The 18,403-nt window shown below is 32.1% G+C and overlaps 1 protein-coding gene and 1 long non-coding RNA gene across 3 annotated transcripts; both read right to left on the bottom strand.

Annotated features, from left to right (window-relative positions):
* Positions 1-741: 741 nt before the first annotated feature.
* Positions 742-5,456, bottom strand: LOC139495621 (uncharacterized). 2 transcript variants are annotated; one of them, XR_011657410.1, is made up of 3 exons: positions 5,211-5,456; positions 3,741-3,906; positions 742-820 (listed from the first exon to the last, which is right to left on the bottom strand). It is a non-coding gene; the product is annotated as an uncharacterized lncRNA (long non-coding RNA). The 2 variants fall into 2 exon arrangements; XR_011657409.1 differs by having other exon boundaries at positions 3,830-3,906.
* Positions 5,457-5,478: 22 nt separating this feature from the next.
* On the bottom strand, positions 5,479-18,058 carry LOC139495608 (fibropellin-1-like). The gene is made up of 8 exons (XM_071283893.1): positions 17,997-18,058; positions 16,963-17,247; positions 15,754-16,014; positions 14,197-14,550; positions 12,793-13,554; positions 10,933-11,100; positions 10,180-10,489; positions 5,479-6,857 (listed from the first exon to the last, which is right to left on the bottom strand). The coding sequence occupies exons 1-8, from the start codon at positions 18,052-18,054 to the stop codon at positions 6,764-6,766; spliced, it is 2,292 nt and encodes a 763-aa protein (XP_071139994.1). The 5' UTR covers positions 18,055-18,058; the 3' UTR covers positions 5,479-6,763.
* Positions 18,059-18,403: the final 345 nt, after the last annotated feature.

Below are 18,403 nucleotides of genomic sequence, written 5' to 3'. Positions count from 1 at the left end.
TCGACTCCAATCTTAATTGACTAGGATTGTTATTGTTCCTTTCAATGCTCGGTGGTTCTCTCCGTGCACTACGTCTTCCTCAACCAATAAAAAATAATCTACACAAAAAAGTCCTTTAAGGTGGTACCTAACACTACAGGGAGATAACTCTGTAAAATTAGCTAAACGTTTTAATTGGGTTGTGTTTTTCAGGGAATATTAAGCTTCTCAATGATCAAAATAAGTGTTTGTCAAACTGCTATATAACCAGTGTAATTTTTTGTAATAAAACGGTTGGTTCAAATTTTTAAATTTTTTTATATTTTTGTCAAAGGGTCAAAGTAAATACTTTGTCAAAATTTCAAGAAAATTAAACGAACCAAATTAATTTTAATTAAAGTGTTGGGTACCACCTTAATATGATGGGTCGGCATGTGAAAAAATAAGGGTCAATATTTTAGATACTAAAAATATACAGCAGATGCCAAGGGACATTTAAAACTTTTAAAAAAGTCGGAGAAAAACTGACAATACCAAGGCCAAAGAGAAAGACGACGATAAGACAAACCAGTTGACTACACTATAAAAACAGAAGACTGAGCTGCACGAATCCTATTTAAGTCATCTCAGATAGTTCGAAAGAAAAGTGTAACATGTATAATACATAGTAACTACCATGAAAAAAGACGACGAAATAAGTAATAAGAGGTTACAATAAATGTCAGCTGAAAGTTTAGATCGAAGTTATCAAAAAAAATCCTATTCACATAATCAATATCATATTCATGGTTTGATATAATACATATTTATTTTATCCTCGCTTCTTCTGACACTTGTTTATCTGTAAGAGAAAAAAAGTTTGTTTATTTATTCTGAACATTTATGAGCAATTAACGTTTTGCATCTTTAATGTAATAGTTTAGTCATAAACATATGAATACACTTAAATGAAACCGCAAAGAAAAAAATGATGGTTTAAAATACAATGCGTCAATCTTAGTGCATATTTTATATCCATTCAGTTCCATGCTTCGTTACGCTATCATTAACATTACGTAAAGTACGAGGAATGCATATGAACTCTGCGCCGGTGGTTGCTTTGTCTGTCACCATATTATAACCAGCCAGAACTGTATTTCAAATATCAATGAACATGTTTACACTTTGTGAACTGTTGGACCTTAAACCTCAAAAAAACAAAACGAATAGTAAGTCATGTAGGTATTTTTTTTCTTTGAATTTTCGAGCAATTTCATATAAAAATTTAAAGTTTCAAGAGGGTGGGGCTAGAACGAAATTTGAAAAAGCAAGACAGGAGTCGAGTAAAAATCAGATAGGATGAGCAACTTGATTAAATACCAAATGCAAGATGACAATTTCTTTAAAAAAAAATAAAGGATAAACTAATAAAAAAACAGGACTGAATAGAGTGAAAAATAAAAAAAACAGGACTGAATAGAGTGAAAAATAAAAAGACAGGACTGAATAGAGTGAAAAATAAAAAAAACAGGACTGAATAGAGTGAAAAATAAAAAAAACAGGACTGAATAGAGTGAAAAATAAAAAAAACAGGACTGAATAGAGTGAAAAATAAAAAAAACAGGACTGAATAGAGTGAAAAATAAAAAGACAGGACTGAATAGAGTGAAAAATAAAAAGACAGGACTGAATAGAGTGAAAAATAAAAAGACAGGACTGAATAGAGTGAAAAATTAAAAAAACAGGACTGAATAGAGTGAAAAATAAAAAAGACAGGACTGAATAGAGTGAAAAATAAAAAAGACAGGACTGAATAGAGTGAAAAATAAAAAAAAAACAGGACTGAATAGAGTGAAAAATAAAAAGACAGGACTGAATAGAGTGAAAAATAAAAAGACAGGACTGAATAGAGTGAAAAATAAAAAGACAGGACTGAGTAGAGTGAAAAATAAAAAAAACAGGACTGAATAGAGTGAAAAATAAAAAAAACAGGACTGAATAGAGTGAAAAATAAAAAGACAGGACTGAATAGAGTGAAAAATAAAAAGACAGGACTGAATAGAGTGAAAAATAAAAAGACAGGACTGAATAGAGTGAAAAATTAAAAAAACAGGACTGAATAGAGTGAAAAATAAAAAAGACAGGACTGAATAGAGTGAAAAATAAAAAAGACAGGACTGAATAGAGTGAAAAATAAAAAAAACAGGACTGAATAGAGTGAAAAATAAAAAGACAGGACTGAATAGAGTGAAAAATAAAAAGACAGGACTGAATAGAGTGAAAAATAAAAAGACAGGACTGAGTAGAGTGAAAAATAAAAAAAACAGGACTGAATAGAGTGAAAAATAAAAAAAACAGGACTGAATAGAGTGAAAAATAAAAAGACAGGACTGAATAGAGTGAAAAATAAAAAGACAGGACTGAATAGAGTGAAAAATAAAAAGACAGGACTGAATAGAGTGAAAAATAAAAAGACAGGACTGAATAGAGTGAAAAATAAAAAGACAGGACTGAGTAGAGTGAAAAATAAAAAAGACAGGACTGAGTAGAGTGAAAAATAAAAAAGACAGGACTGAATAGAGTGAAAAATAAAAAAAGACAGGACTGAATAGAGTGAAAAATAAAAAAGACAGGACTGAATAGAGTGAAAAATAAAAAAGACAGGACTGAATAGAGTGAAAAATAAAAAAAGACAGAACAGATATCTTGTTTTAATTGTCAGCGTACAATGACTTATGTATGGAAAGTTCGATGTTATTATTTTCGTATCCTTTGCTCGTTGGTGGTCCCTAAAATGATGTTATAAAACTACTTTTTTAGTGCACACTGTTTTACATTTCACAATCGTGACAAATCAAACAATAGATCAGTTTTGTAATCATCTATTACACAGAGCTGTTTTATGAAGGGAATTAAAGTGACATACTTGTAGTGTTGTGATATGTGTCATGAACTAGAAACAACTCAACGCCGTGGTTATCGTTTAGTTTGCTTTTCTTAGTTTGAAAACATTGAACAGGTCAGAGTAATTGAAAGCATTATAGCTCTCTTTATCTTGCTGTTATATGTGAGTCAAGGCTCTGTGTTGAAGGCCGTACTCTGGCCTATAAAGGTTTACTTTTACAAATTGTGACTTTGATGGAGAGTTATCTCATTGGCACTCATACCACATCTTCTTTTATCTATATTTGTTTTCTTTGATTTTGCTTCACTCACCACAATCCTGAGGTAGGGATCGTCCTGAATTAACAGTTGAGTGACAGTGTAGACACAAGTAAAAGAGAAAATTAAAAAAGAATCTTGTTCTTGTATGTTATGGAAAAAAATGTGTTTTGGTTTTTTATATCCGAGTCGACGAAATTGTTTGCAATAGAATAAAATAAGTCCAAAAATATATCATTGCGGGAAATATTAGATGCTATTACTTTGACACTGTTAAATGTGTTATATATGCACTCCATATTATCATTTTCCGTGTAATGATTACTACAGCTTATAAATATATTTGTATGGAACCACTGTGTGTTTAAATTATATTAAGAAAATTATGTAGGTGGTATAACGTACAGAAAACGGCTATGAATAGAATACACATCCAGGGACAACCATTCATCAACACAAGAAAGTTTAAAGTTCGAATTTCCAATGACCTGACATTTATGTCATTGTGTATCAGACTAACATTTGTTTTGAAATTATGGGGAAGGGGGCTGCATTACATTAAGGAGCTACATACATGCATATGCTCATCGCATAGACTTCTTACATGTTCTATTACTTACGTAGCACATTTGTTCTCTCCCCTTTTCAAATCATGGATGCGCATCTTGGACAATAATAAGAATAAAGCCTTTTAGAAAATTAAACTAACCCGATCGAAGAATCTAGGGATTGCCGTTTAGCTCTTTTCGCTCTTGAAGTGTTATAACCTGTTTTTCTAATCTAAAACTAAAAAAAAGGTTAATCTGAGGAAACGACAAGCAAATTAAAACACATAAACAATCTTAATGTATAAAGCATATAAAATCAATGACTTCACTACCTCATAATATATATGATGGAAGGTAATATCGTTAAAATCAAAAGTAACAGAGAGTCTGATTCTGAATTCTATTCTTTCTAACGTTTCTCGTGTTTTTTTGTTTTTTTTTTGGTTTATCGTTAAGACCGTTGGTTTTCCTGTATGAATGGTTTTACATTAGTCACTTTTGGAACTCTTTAATGCTTGCTGTTCTGTGTTAACAAGGTTTCGTGTTGAAGGCCGTACTTTGACCTACACTGGTTTACTTTTCACGAATTATGACATGGATGGAGAGTGCATTCATACAAAAGTCTTATTTCTAAAAGCTTCATGTTATTGCACCATGCTATATTAAACTCAATAATTTAATATATATTTGTCATTCTTGATTGATAGCAAATCATTCCCAATTGTGTGCACTCTACCAAAAACTATACTATCTAAACGCACAAGTAAAAAGACTGGTCAGTTGTTAGTAAGATGCGCCAGCGAAGGTAGTCGAAATATGATATTTTGAAAGGCTATTTTTTATTTATTTATTTTTATTTTTTTTTTGCGGTGACGTATTTCTGCAACGTTGTAGAAAGCATCAAAGCAAATTAAAAAAAAAGACAAGCCTCTCAAAACATCATAACTATTTTGACTACTATTGTGGATGGTTCCTGTTTACATCTTTGGAAAGTGAACACGCAAGAAACAATATATTGCCTGGATTGTGATTTGTTTATATCAAAATATAAGTAAATGTTATCTGGGTTAACGGTTCAATTCCATTGCATACTCTGATTTAGCTTTTAACCGAGTAAACAAACATTTACTTTTATAAATTGTTATTTGGATGGAGAATTGTCTCATTGGCATTAACCCTATATCAACCTATATATATTTCTTTATTACATGATTGATTAAAATCAAAATAACTGTATGCAGTACAGAGTGGGTCTCATTGGGGTCTAAGCGTGACGCGAGATTGGCTGGGTTTTTTTTTAGCGTGACACGTGAAAAGTCGAATAATAAAGCTTAAAAACAGGAAACGGAGTCCAGCAGGACACGGGAAATTACATGCACTAGTATGGCAACTACAAGCAGGATAATACAGGATACTCACTAAACAATAAGCGGGATTAGGGATTCCCCTCCCCAACAAAAATCCCTGCTGTTGTGCTGTTTTTTCACCAATGTTACGTACACACACATTTTTTTTAACTTAATGACACTCGACTAAACATACCTTTGGTATACTAGTAGATCAGCAGAGTCCAGTTGTAGTACACCATCATAGTAATAAATAAACATATACATTGTAATAAGTTATATATACTTAACAGTTTTTTTTAAAGAATTACAATGTTATAATATTTGGAGAGAAAAAATGGATCTTTCTTCGATATTTTTTTGTTTTTCGTTGTCAGAAAAAAGCTGTATTTCAGGTATTCATAAATTACTTTTTAGGAAATGCTGCTGCTCATCTGTGTGTTGCGGCATACATATATATATATATATATATATATATATATATTTAAATGTCTCTGGTTGGGACGGGGGTAAATAAATTATCATTCTAGTAAAATTTTGTAAAAGGGCCGTTAGGAGGGGGTAAATTAAAATCCCGAAAAAAATAATGCAGATCATTGTGAATCCCAGATTCCTACGAAAATAAAGGCCTATTTCCAAATTCTTGCAAAATTTAAGGCCCTTTCCCGACTTTCAGAATAGGATTGTTCTGTCCACTTGTAATCTTGATGTTTTGACAATAAAAAAAAATCGTGTTATTTTGTAATTCAATAAAAAGCTTTTATCAGTTAATAAGATAGATACTGAAAATCCTTTATTGTTTATAATTAATTTTACATTGCTTAATACTTACATTTAGTGTAGTTTTTTCTGAACACAAAGTCATAGAAAATCAACCAATAATCAAAGGAATGAAATAAACATAATCATAAAATAATATTTTATGGTTACAATATAAAAAAATATAATATAAAAGAAAACATTAGAATATGATAACTTGTGTGTTTGTGTATGAATGAGTTCGCACTTTTAATCAATGCATTACTTAGTATAACATTAATAGAAGGTACTACCAAAAATATAGATATGATAAAATTTTGCACTTACCTTTTAAAAATTCGCGCGCGAATAATTTGTCAATGAAATGTTTAAAAATGACAATATGAATGAATTCAATGATTGATGAATTATGATAATGAAAACGAGTGAAATTGACATCATAAATAAACAATATAAAACGAATAAATAAGAAGGAAAAATTAAAAGGAAAATACGTCTAAATCAAATTACTTAAATCATTTTTAATTAAAATTCATTGATTGAAACAGAATTAAACAAATCAACTGAATCACCGGAAAATAAGTTCAAATCTATCAATAAAAAAGTTTCATAAATTGAACGATCATTTATCCACAGGCAAATCATATAATGAGGGTTTGAATGTGGTTTACATCATAGTGGATATGTGTTACAGAAAAATGGACCAACAAAAAGGATAAGACAAAAATAGTTTAAAAAGAATAAAGAATATTTGTAAAAGCAGCTAAAAAAGGGTGAAATTGCGAAAAATAGTTAAAAAAAAGAGAATAAAGATAAGTAGGGTGCTACATGTAACACTATAAAAAAAGAAATTGACAGACACAGAGAAAAAAATACTTAAAAAATGAAAGAATAAAAAATCGAAGGTCCCCCTCCAAACCCTCATTAATGACACATTTCTATCAAGGTGTTTATGAAATTGACATCTGTTGTTTGTCATTTACACAATTATTACATATATATATGATACTTACTATTGTTAGGTGGTATAATTACTGAAGTAATTGTGACATTATTATGACCCGTCATCGTGTACAAAACACATCTAAAAAAAAAAACATAAGTAAAAATGTATACAGTATAGCCATTACAATCATCGTGTACAAAACACAGTTAAAATATATGGATACAAATATATACAGTAGCTATAATTATTATTTGTTGAAAGGTATTTAAGGTCTTACCCCTATTATCAAAGACAATACTTTAAAACAGAAAAAATAATACGAAAGTATCAATAAAAATCTACACAAAAGCAAACAACCGAGAAACACAAACTCACGGTCTGTACCCATTCGTCTCAACTCGGCCGATTCCGTACCCTCATCTAGACAATCGGAACAACTCGGCCTTTCTGGTTGCACGAAGAAATAACTATTGTACTGCGTAGCGAGAATGGCCGAGTAGTTACGATTGTCATCTAGATAGAAGGAGAGTAGCGGATTCTACCGAGGATTGCCGAATGGGTCTGTACCCAAACCTGTGCTCGGCAAGGTAAACGGACAGAAAGTCACAGGACAAAAAGTCACAGGACATAAAGTCACAAATTTGGCAGGACAAAAAGTCACAGGACAAAAAGTCACAAATAATCTGTTGACAATTGTTTGAATATATAAGAAAAATATCTTGAAATATTTACTTTTCAATACATATATTCATATTAAAGTTTAGGAAATGTGTCATTATATTTGAAGAAATGAAGAATTATTTAATTTTAATCACGCAAAAGAAAGATTTCTAGGCACCATGAAGCCATTTAAGTGCCAAGCCACTTTGACATTTTGTTTTTTTAACAATTATTTTATCATCTTAGATAATTTTTTGATAAATTTTATTTACAAAGTTGGTTTATATACAATAGTTAAAGAAAAATACAAAAATATTTTTGTAGAAATAAGCGGTTTTTTTTTCAAAGAAAATAATTCGAAAAAATGAATTGTGACTTTTTGTCTTTGACTTTTTGTCCGGTGACTTTCTGTCCTACATTCTATAAATTCCTCGGCAAGACCGCATTAAGCAGAGTGACACTTATTTTTTAATTTAGGAACATCCGCTATGGTGCTCATGGTTTGTTCAAATACAGCCAAAGTTGCATTCGGTTGTGTCATAAACGAAAATATTAACATCATAAAGGGCAACCGTTATGCGTGTGTTGTTCTCTAATCTCACTAGGTCCGGGATAATCATTTCCAAAATATACATGTAAGGCTTCAGCCTTGTCCCCTCTTTTCACTGAATATCAAATTATCGTCCCTTAGAGTATAAAATATAACATACATGTAAGACCATTATTATACAGAATACAGTGTAAAGGGTTCCAAGAGTATTTTTAGTCCAAACAAAAAAATGAACAAATTAAATTATTCAAAGTTTTGCAATATATTGATAATGAAGAAGCTGTTGTCCAAGTTTCGTAAACTTCCATTAAGGTTTGACGTAAAAGATTAAACCGCATCTTAATTTTACTATTATAATATATTTCTGAAGAAAGAAAAAAAGAAGAATGGAAACAGGTAAATGTGTTAACGTTAATACAGGAAAAAAAAATACAGAAATTTCTTTCTGGATACACTTTTTAAAGGATGAAAAACTTAGCTTCTGTTCATATTTTGTAAAATTAAACAAATGTTTTTCAAAATGAGTTTTATCAATGTTGAAAACTACCCTTACCACAGACTCAAAACAAAATGCCGACAGAATGTAAGCTAGCTGTGTCTTGTTCCACGACTTTTCATGCAAGCGAAACATATATATCATAATTTACAAAGAAGGAATAAAACCTGCAGATCATCGTATGATCTTCGACAATAACTGTGTATTAATGCATGAACAACATAACGGGTGCAACAAGTGAGGCAGAATCTACTTCACTTCCGGAATACATGATATCACTCTTTGGTGGTGTCAGGTATGCCCTAACTGTCAATTTATCTTGGACTTAAAAGTTTTGAACTTTTCCTTGGTGTCTTCGCCCCTTTTCTACCGGGTTGTCCAATTTATTACAATTTAAATTTGTGAGGGCCCTCATGGGGTTTTTGATTATGTGATTACTTGGCCGTTTTTTTAATGATTATTTGATTATTAAGCCAAATATTTCATGATTATTTGATTACCTAGGACTGTATTTTTAGTTTATGATTATTTGATTACTAAAGATAAGCAAATATTTAATGAATATGTGATTATATTGGCAAAAAAATGGTGATTATGTGATTACTAGGACCCCCCCCATGAGGGGCCTCATTTGTATATTCTCCCTCTCTTACGAAATTGTCTTTCTTTGTATGTTTATAGTAATTGTAATGAAGAAGTAATGAATGCGTGCGGTTAAAATAAAATTTTGAATTCGAAACGATCGCCTTCATTCTCGGACCGAGGAACCACGTTGCTATTTTCACACGAAACTTTGAAATTTAACAGGCTATATCGTACTATATCAACTTCGGATGTACAGTTGAAACATTAGTTGAGGTAAATTGACCTTATTTGTTAGCTGAAATTTTACAAGCGCAATTGAAATTAAAAAACAGCAGAAAATTCGTTTTTTTTTTTTAAATTAGAAAGCACACAACAAAACAAGACACGTTTCGTTGTCCTAGTATTGCTTATGAATATCATAACTATCTTACATTATGAATATATTATCTAACACCAGAGCTTAAACAGAGTCTCGTCCTGAATATGCATGAAATATTTGTTTATGAACGTTAATTAACCAACAATCAATCAATCAATTAATTAAACAAAAAACACAAAATAGTGTAAACTTACACAAAGGAGTAGGTCCGGTAAGGGCCGATTTTGGCCCCAAATTTCACGTTCATCGAACGAAAGATTTTGGACACTTTTTTAACACTTAAGTGTCTATTTAAATTGATTCAATTAGTTTCTGTAAAGAATTTTAACTGATTTAGTAATTAAAAACGCTCCGATTCAAGCTTAAATATGAAAAATTTATCAAATATGCCAAAAAACGTCACTTTTCAGATGGTTTTTGTCAAAAATGAAAGTGGCCGCATCCGTGTTCATCCTCAACCTTTATATATGTTATGTATTATCATCAAATACAACTTACAGTTCAATATTATGAATGAACACAAATGCGGCCACTTTTATTTTAGACGAAAACCGTTTAAAATTCAACTAAAATGCTCAAATTGTGAAGATTTCAGTAATTTAGCATGACTTAATGATGCTAGTATACCGGATATATGTGCATTGTTTTGTCAAAAGCAGCCCATATTTATGTAGCAGAAGCATTCTACTTTCCAGTAAATAGCTAAAAGATTAAATTTTCATAATTTTGTGAGACTGCTATATTTTGGGGCCAAAAAGGGGTCTTACTGAACCTACTCCTTTCTATTTACCTATATCCGTATGTGTTGTTGGATTCTTGACAGATACCAGTTTTACATGGGTTACTAATGCAAGGGGACATTACTCTGTCACAAGCTTGACCGACAATTCCCGTTGGGCAAATACACACATGTCCCAACCTGGTATCCACACATGTTGCATTGGCGAAACACGGAAGAAAGCTACAATCTTTTAATTTCCGTTCACAGAAGTTTCCACTAAAGGGAGCCTTACAACTGCATGTGGCCTTTCCATTCAAATCTTTACATTTGCCACCGTTAAGACATTGCACTTCTTCACAAGGTCTAGAGTTAGTGTGGACTGAAAAAAATGATATATATCCTATTGTATCTAAGATATATGTAAGGTATGTCATGAAATTTCAAAAAGCAACGTAATTGAAATACGTTCCTTAATAGCACATGCTATATTTCTACACTAAACAAAAATAAGTCGTGGATCAAGGATATTAAAAAATGAAACCACTAGACATTTTAATCATTAACTTATTATTTTAGTATAGTGGACAAAGAACGTTCATCTGCCTATATTCTACATTTATCTGTATTTTATAACAAGAAAGTAAAAGTTCACCAGGAATTAATGTTTACCAAAAGACATATTCCAACGAGAAAACCTTCCTTGCCCTGTGTGCCATAATTAAGACACAACAAAGACCAAGTAAGTAAGTAATAACATGTACCACATCATAGGAACATCAACATTTCGTTAATAATGAAAAGGAAGTTCATTAAAACTCTTACACTTGTCTTCATTGGTAACACCACGTGACTGACATTTTTTCCCATGGTAACCATTTGGACACAGACAACGGTACTCCATTCGGCTACCATGAAGAGCCTCACAGAGGCCAATTCCACACTGCGCTTTATCGCATGGATCAATAGCTGTATCAGTTTCACAAGTGGAACCTGCATGATTAAAATAAGGAATAGTGTTTAATTGCTTTTAAAATTGGAAAGTTTCCGATTTATCAGGGGAATGTGTGTTTTATATTAATGTTGTTTTTTTTTAAGATTTTTATCCATCTTTTATTTAAGTATTTTGCGCGTGCTTACGTTATCTAGAAACGTGTTCTTGTATGTTTCATTTTATATACGTGTTTGGTGATTTTGTTTTGTTTTTAGCTGCAACTTGTGATCTTCCAGTGTTCGAGCTAGAGGGTAGAATACAGAAAAAAAACAAGATTTATCCTCATTTGCATAAGAAATATTTTTTAGTGATTTTTTTTTTTTTTTATTATTAAAAACGTTTCTTGATGTTTTTTCCCCCTAAAAATCTAGATCCAGGGACCATAGGACATTCAAAATATATATTTGTCGCAATGACCGATCTTTTCTTTTTCAAAAATGAGTTATGACTTCTTTAGATATGACAATTATCTTGCAAATGTAGGTTCCTGGGGTCAGTTTCACAAAAAACTTAGGATTACGATCTGTCGTAAGTATACTAAATTGTTCATAACTTAGGATCAATTGTAGTCATAAGTTTTTTGAGAAACCGATTCCTGCTTGCTATCTTATTTACGGTCACCCTACAAATCATAAAAATCATATGAACAAATGTGTTCATCTCATAGCCTTTAACTGTCTTAAATGGTATAAAATCGCAAGAACACATTGTAAAAATTAATTAAAACTTCTTCAAATCCCATTATAGGGACAGGATTAAACGATAAGTTAAAGAAAATAATTTCGAAACTTTTATTGGGACAAAGCATTTAAGGGAGTTGGCTTCTCAGTTTCAAAGTAATTAACTTTTCAAAACACTAGTTTATATTGATAGGGGATTAATATAGGAATCCAAAGAGCAAACAAAATATATAGGTCGCCGTGCTTGTTTTCGAGATATTAGTCATTGAAATTTTGGCGGGAAAATATTCTCTCGTGACTTTTCATAGCTTTATCATTGACAGGTTGAAGTTCTCAAAAACTGTTAAAAAGTAATTAAAATTTTATAAGACTTATACAGATGGCTTATCATTATACATGCAAAAGATTCACAAAAAGAAAAATGGGGGTCACCGGGCAATTTGTTTTAAGGCATTCAAATGGATAAAACCAGAGGATTCTGAAAACCAGACAAAAAAAAATCCAAAACACGACAAGCCAGCTTCCTAAATTTATATCATTATACTTTCGAAAATTACAAAATAAATTGGACCCATAAAATGTAAAACATATCGGTAACTTTAATTAAACTTATGTTGTAGCAGAAAAATAAGCTTTCATATTTACTAAATATCGTTAGAGGCTTTTAAGTAAAATAATTTACCACAAAACAAGGTTCTAAGTGTTCGTACTTCGATAATTCAATTAAGTACACAGTGTTGAAAAATACCATTGATAGTTCATGATCAACATGCTAATAATTTAGTAGTGTTCGTTTGTACTCATTTTCGTGAAAAATGATCGAATTTTTAATTCTAAGTACTTAAATTACAGATAATATACAAAATAAAATCAAGCGAATCGAACAAATCTCCTGCAGCAAATATAGACCATTGTTCATTTTTAAGATATAACGAGGGTCTATTGTTCGTCATTTATAAATATTTCATTAAGTTTATTTTCAATGACATTTTAAACTTTGTATAATAATACCTGTCCATCCTTCCTTGCATTCACATGAGAACGTATTGTTCGTGTTAATGCATTTTCCATGGAAACAGTTGACCTTTGCACATTGATTTATCATGACATCACAGTTACTTCCGGTGAATCCGTTATCACATTCACACTTCAGCGTGTCATTCATATTTACGCATTTACCATGTAGACAATTCATATTGGCACATTTATCAATAATATCGCAATTCCTGCCGGAAAATCCGTTCGAGCATGCGCAGTGATAGGTTGCGTTAACTGATGAGCAAACTCCATTAGCACATGGGCGATATTTGCAAAAGTTTTCGGGAATGTTACAATTTTGACCTGTGAAACCATTTTTACATTGGCACAAATAATACCCAAATGTTTCCACACAAGACCCATGTACACATGGATTCGTATAACAAAATTGCTGTTTATGATCACAATTTTTCCCAATGTAATCTTTCTCGCATTTGCATGTGTAATTATAACGAGACGTCACGTGGCAAGCGCCATGCACACATGGATGTTCTGCACACTTCCCAAGGAACTTTTCACATCGATTTCCAGAAAATTCTTTTGAACACTGACAATGGTAGCCATTTAATTCGTCAACGCAAGTTCCTCCAAAAAGACAAGGATCGTTTACGCAGTCGTCAATGTTTGCTTCGCAAAACCTTCCAGACCAACCATGTGGACAATTACAGACATATGACCTGTTTGTCACACTACATATTGCACCATTTTGACATTTGTGATCTTCACATGGGTTTACTAAAAAATGACAAACAACATATTACAATTGAAAAATAATATTACGATGATATGCTCATTTATAAAGGCAAAAAAAAATAAAAAATACAAAAAATTTAACAGGGACAGTCTTTACTAACTACAATATACACTGTCCATGAAATTAACGATGGTTTAAATTTAGATAAACCAACGTGCACTATGAATGAGGGGGGGGGGGGGGGAGGAGGGGGCCTGATCCCGAAATCCCGGGATAAAAAACACGAAATCCCAAGGTCCCGAATTTAAATAAAGTTAAATCCCGGATCCCGAAATTTGAAAAAAAGAATTCCTGGATCCCGAAGGGGTAAATCCCGAAATCCCGAGCTTAAAAACACCCGATCCCGGAGTCCCGATAAAGGTCCTATCCCCCTCATGAATTGTCTATATTTGTTCAGTGGCAATAATTTGATCCATGTTAATGACAAAATATATTTAAAATACTTATATGGAATAAAACAAGCTGGCACTGTGAAGTTTGGGTCTCAATTTATTGAATAAATCAACTTTCAGCAAATACATTCTTGTTTAGTTTATAATATGACTTGCCAGTTATATTTTTTTGCAATCTCTATGCATATAAACATGATAATCTGGTTGAAAAATTTCGTAAATGTTTCTTACCAAACTGGTACACGGCTTTGAAAGCCATTGGGACGGATCCAGTTTTGTATGTAACGAAGAGTGAATTAGCTGTAGATTTTCTGACCTTCAACGCACTTCCGGTTCTCTCACAGAAACGACCAATGACGGGAGCTGATACTGTTTCACCATCATGCAGTTTAATACCATCCCCACTATTAGTACACACGTCTTTTCCAAAATATACCGTGGAAAAAGTCATCTCAATTCTATGTCCTGGTGGTGCCTCCAATTTTAAATAACACTGTATATTTCGGACAGCTTGGTATGGAAATCGAACTGAAGCTATGGCTGTAGGAGTGTAGTTCATTGGTATAATTGCGTTACACGGCCAGGCTGTTGAAAAGAAAAAAATGTACATGTACATACGTCAAACACGACAAAAATAATGAAAAGACTGAAATTGTAGAGGTTGTTAAACTAGTAAAGAAATTTAAACATTGTATTTGTTTTCCATTGTTCTAAACGCTGCGTATTCTCCAGTTAACGGTTACTAAAATATATAAAAAAGATGTAATTTTCAATAAGACAACTTTTCACAAGAGACCAAATGCCGCAGAAAATAACAACTATAGGTCACCGTATGAGCTTCAACAATGAACTAAGCACAAACCGCAAAGTGGGCTATATATAATGAGATGACCATTTAAAGTTTTCCTGAATAATTTACAGATATTAAAAAGACAATACAATTTATACCTAACTCATCATTTGTTCCTTCAGTTATATAATGACCATTTAACTATACAGGGATCGTTCTTTTTTTCTAAAAAGGTTTTCTCATTCTCATCGTTGATGATCAAATATTTTACTCAGGGAAAAGGATAAATGAATTTCTGTTTTGAGTGTTTGTCATTTAATTCAATGGTACAAAAAAGCAATTCAGAATAAAAATATACCCAACCAAAGTTGAGTTATCGTTCTTTTAGTGTGTATACTCATATGATTTATAGCCACTGAAGAATTGATCTTTTTTTTTAATGACATTATGTTTCGGTACGGAATTTCGAGTTCTAGACTTAGTGTACAATTTGCAACGTTCATGAAATCAAACATATTCCTAATTCGAATGTACGGTGCAATTAGTTTATAGTCAATTTGATTTTCTGTTTGTGTCTGTAGTGCCATCAACAATTTTACTCGCTAATCCCTACTTTTTTTCAATAATTTGGTCATATTGTAATTAGTTTAAAATACTTTGATAATTTAAAAAAAAAGGTATATAGTTTTTGAAAGGAGAAAGGCGCCAACGTTAAATTCACAAACAATCTATAGAGCATCATTTCCCACCAAATTTTCAATGACTTACTATTAGAACAAGTGCAAGGACCCTTCATAATTTTCTATTTTTTTTAATTCCTTTATTTATACATGTACAACATCAATTCCTAACTGTTGTACAGTCTTTCCAAAAGCTTTTTATTTTGAAACAGAGTAGCGAAAATTAACTTATAGTTAAAATCTTAAATTCAAATATTATATAGATGACATATGCAGCATCTTTTCTAATATTCATACAACAATGATAAATATACGTACAGGTAAAAAACTGGTAGTGATCGTACAAAGGTGTTGCCATTATAGGAGGAGACGTTTTTGCATTATTGCTGTGATACTTGTTGCTAAGGCCGCACGCTGTCAGTTGGTTGCTATAGGAAAACGATAGACATCCGGTCTGCGCACTAAGAAGACACAGATGAGCACATTGTTCTATAGTTACATTTCTTTTTATATCAAAATAGCTTCCTTGGTCCTTCAATGCGGTATTAGGTTGTCCATGAAAAAGGTTCTTGAAACTGCCTGTAAATATATTTGTAAGTGTACAACTACATGTAAATTAATTTCATTGGCCCCCAACTTAGTAACATGTTAGATAAAATTGTGTATGGGAATGGGAAATGAGTCAAAGAGACAACAACACGACCATAGAACAGACAACAGCAGAAGGTCACCAATAGGTCTTCAATGCAGCGAGAAATTCCCACAGTCCTTCAGCTGGCCCCCAAACAAATATATATACTAGTTCAGTGATAATGAACGCCATACAAAACTCAAAATTATACACAAGGAACTGAAATTAAACATAATACAAGACTTACAAAGGCTCCTGACTTGGGACAGGCGCAAAAATGCGTCGGGTTTAAACATGTTTATGAGATCTCAACCCTCCCCCTATACCTCTTGCCAATGTAGAAAAATAAACGCATAACAATACGCACATTGAAATTCAGTTCAAGAGAAGTCCGATAAGTTAGTTTTAGGAGGTCTTTGGAAATTCCACAAACATGTTTGAGTCCTTAATTACATTTGATATAAACTAATGTCAAATATTTATTTTATCTATTCAATTTTCTAAACTTAGTCAATCATATATTGATTTATTTTCTGTTGTCGATTTTTTAAAACAAATTGAACAATAACTATTCTAAAAGCAGCGTTCATTTTGTATTATATTTCTTAGCTGATCCCGTGATTTAGTTGTGTTTGAGTGTTCGAAACCTACCGTCCGAAAGCAGGGAAACATTAAAAAGCACCCGTTATCTAAATTTGCTTCATAGTTTTAAACACACGTAATCACCCCCTCCCAATTGTTCTCATCCTCTTCTGAATTTTTCCTTTTTAGCTGATGTGATTTTGATTTGCGTGAGTTTTCAAAATCTACGAAATCTACGCTCATTTATCTAAGTTTGCTCTATAGTTATAATCTCACCCTTTTTTCCGCCTCGAAAATTCGCCTTTAAATCTTACCTTTTGGTCTCTCGTAGTAATGAACCGCTTCGTTCTGTTTCAAGCTGAGATAACCAGCATTTAGCATTAACGTTGTAATATTGGTATAAATACACATATTACTACCGGGGGTGTATTCAAACGCATAGCATGGAAAATTTCCACTCCGGAACAACAATGTACACTTGGCAGCACATAGATTGACACTCATTCGATCCGGACTTGTGTTGTCCTTTAGAATGGAGTTAGCTGGAATAGGCGCTATATATCTTGCCGGCACATGGACGTATTCGCTAAGTGGATCTTCTGAAAAAATATTGAATATTTTCAAAGATAGTACAGAGGAAATTCGCTACTCGCGTTTTCAAGACTCTTATCGAAGCTATGCAGTAAAACTGTTGCCCAACTTGAAATCCCAATACTGAGTTTGAATATCGATAAACGCCGACATCAGACATATGTTTTTGGAAAGATAAAGTAATTCTGTTAGTTTTTTTTATTAATTGTCCATGCTGATGACATTGATTTCTTGACAGTCACTCTATATCCGCAAAGTTCTCACATTTTAAAACATACCTATATTTTTCAAACGTTTTTTATCTGTTCTTCATTGCATATTATACGTTTTTTTATTACTTGAACATAAATTCTTTAAAATGTTGGTACCTGTCAAAACGGTTTGTTTCTGTCGAAAATTATAGTGGAAAAAAAACGCATTTATTCCTGGTTGACAAATTAAATACTATATAACAGAAATATGACAGAAACTAGCAAATAAAAATCAAAGGGTTTGTTAATCTTAAAGTTTTATTTTGTTACAAATTAACCAAGGATACATATACATGTGGTAAGAAGGATGGAATCCTGTGGACTTTTGCATAGACTCTATTATAATGTGTTGTGTGGCACGATATTTTGTGTGATTACCCATCGTGCATTTCGATGATGCTTAATATGCAGCGTGCCTTGGATAATAACAATAACATACAAATACTTGGTCAAACGGAAAACAAGGTGATATTTGGTAAAACGCACAAATTATAAAACTTTCTTACCTTCAGCAAACAAGGGACCAAGACAAGTAATGATTAAAATCAATAACTTAAAAGCCATGTTGATATAAAGAGAAAGGGTCCTAGTCGTATGTAATTGTCTACTTTATATACAAATACTATCTTTACGGCAGGTGCATGATTACTCCCACGAAACGTTAAATCTATTATAATGTGAATATCAGAAAGCATGTATCTCTTATCAGCTGAAGTTGAACTGTTATCTCCCATGATAAAAAAAAAACAAGGGTAGCTAGGGAAGGTAGTAAGAGGAGGACAATTGTTTGTTTTATAATCTCATGTATTCTGGGTAATTCCATTGCTCGTACCGAAAAATGAAAACATCGTGATTGAATTTTAATTGTTTGCGACGTTGTTAGTCAAGTACAGTCTTTTGGACTATGCCTTTG

This window comes from Mytilus edulis, chromosome 11 (assembly GCF_963676685.1).
Source record: "Mytilus edulis chromosome 11, xbMytEdul2.2, whole genome shotgun sequence".
NCBI lineage: Eukaryota > Metazoa > Mollusca > Bivalvia > Mytilida > Mytilidae > Mytilus > Mytilus edulis.
This window is presented reverse-complemented; position numbering and strand designations above follow the sequence as displayed.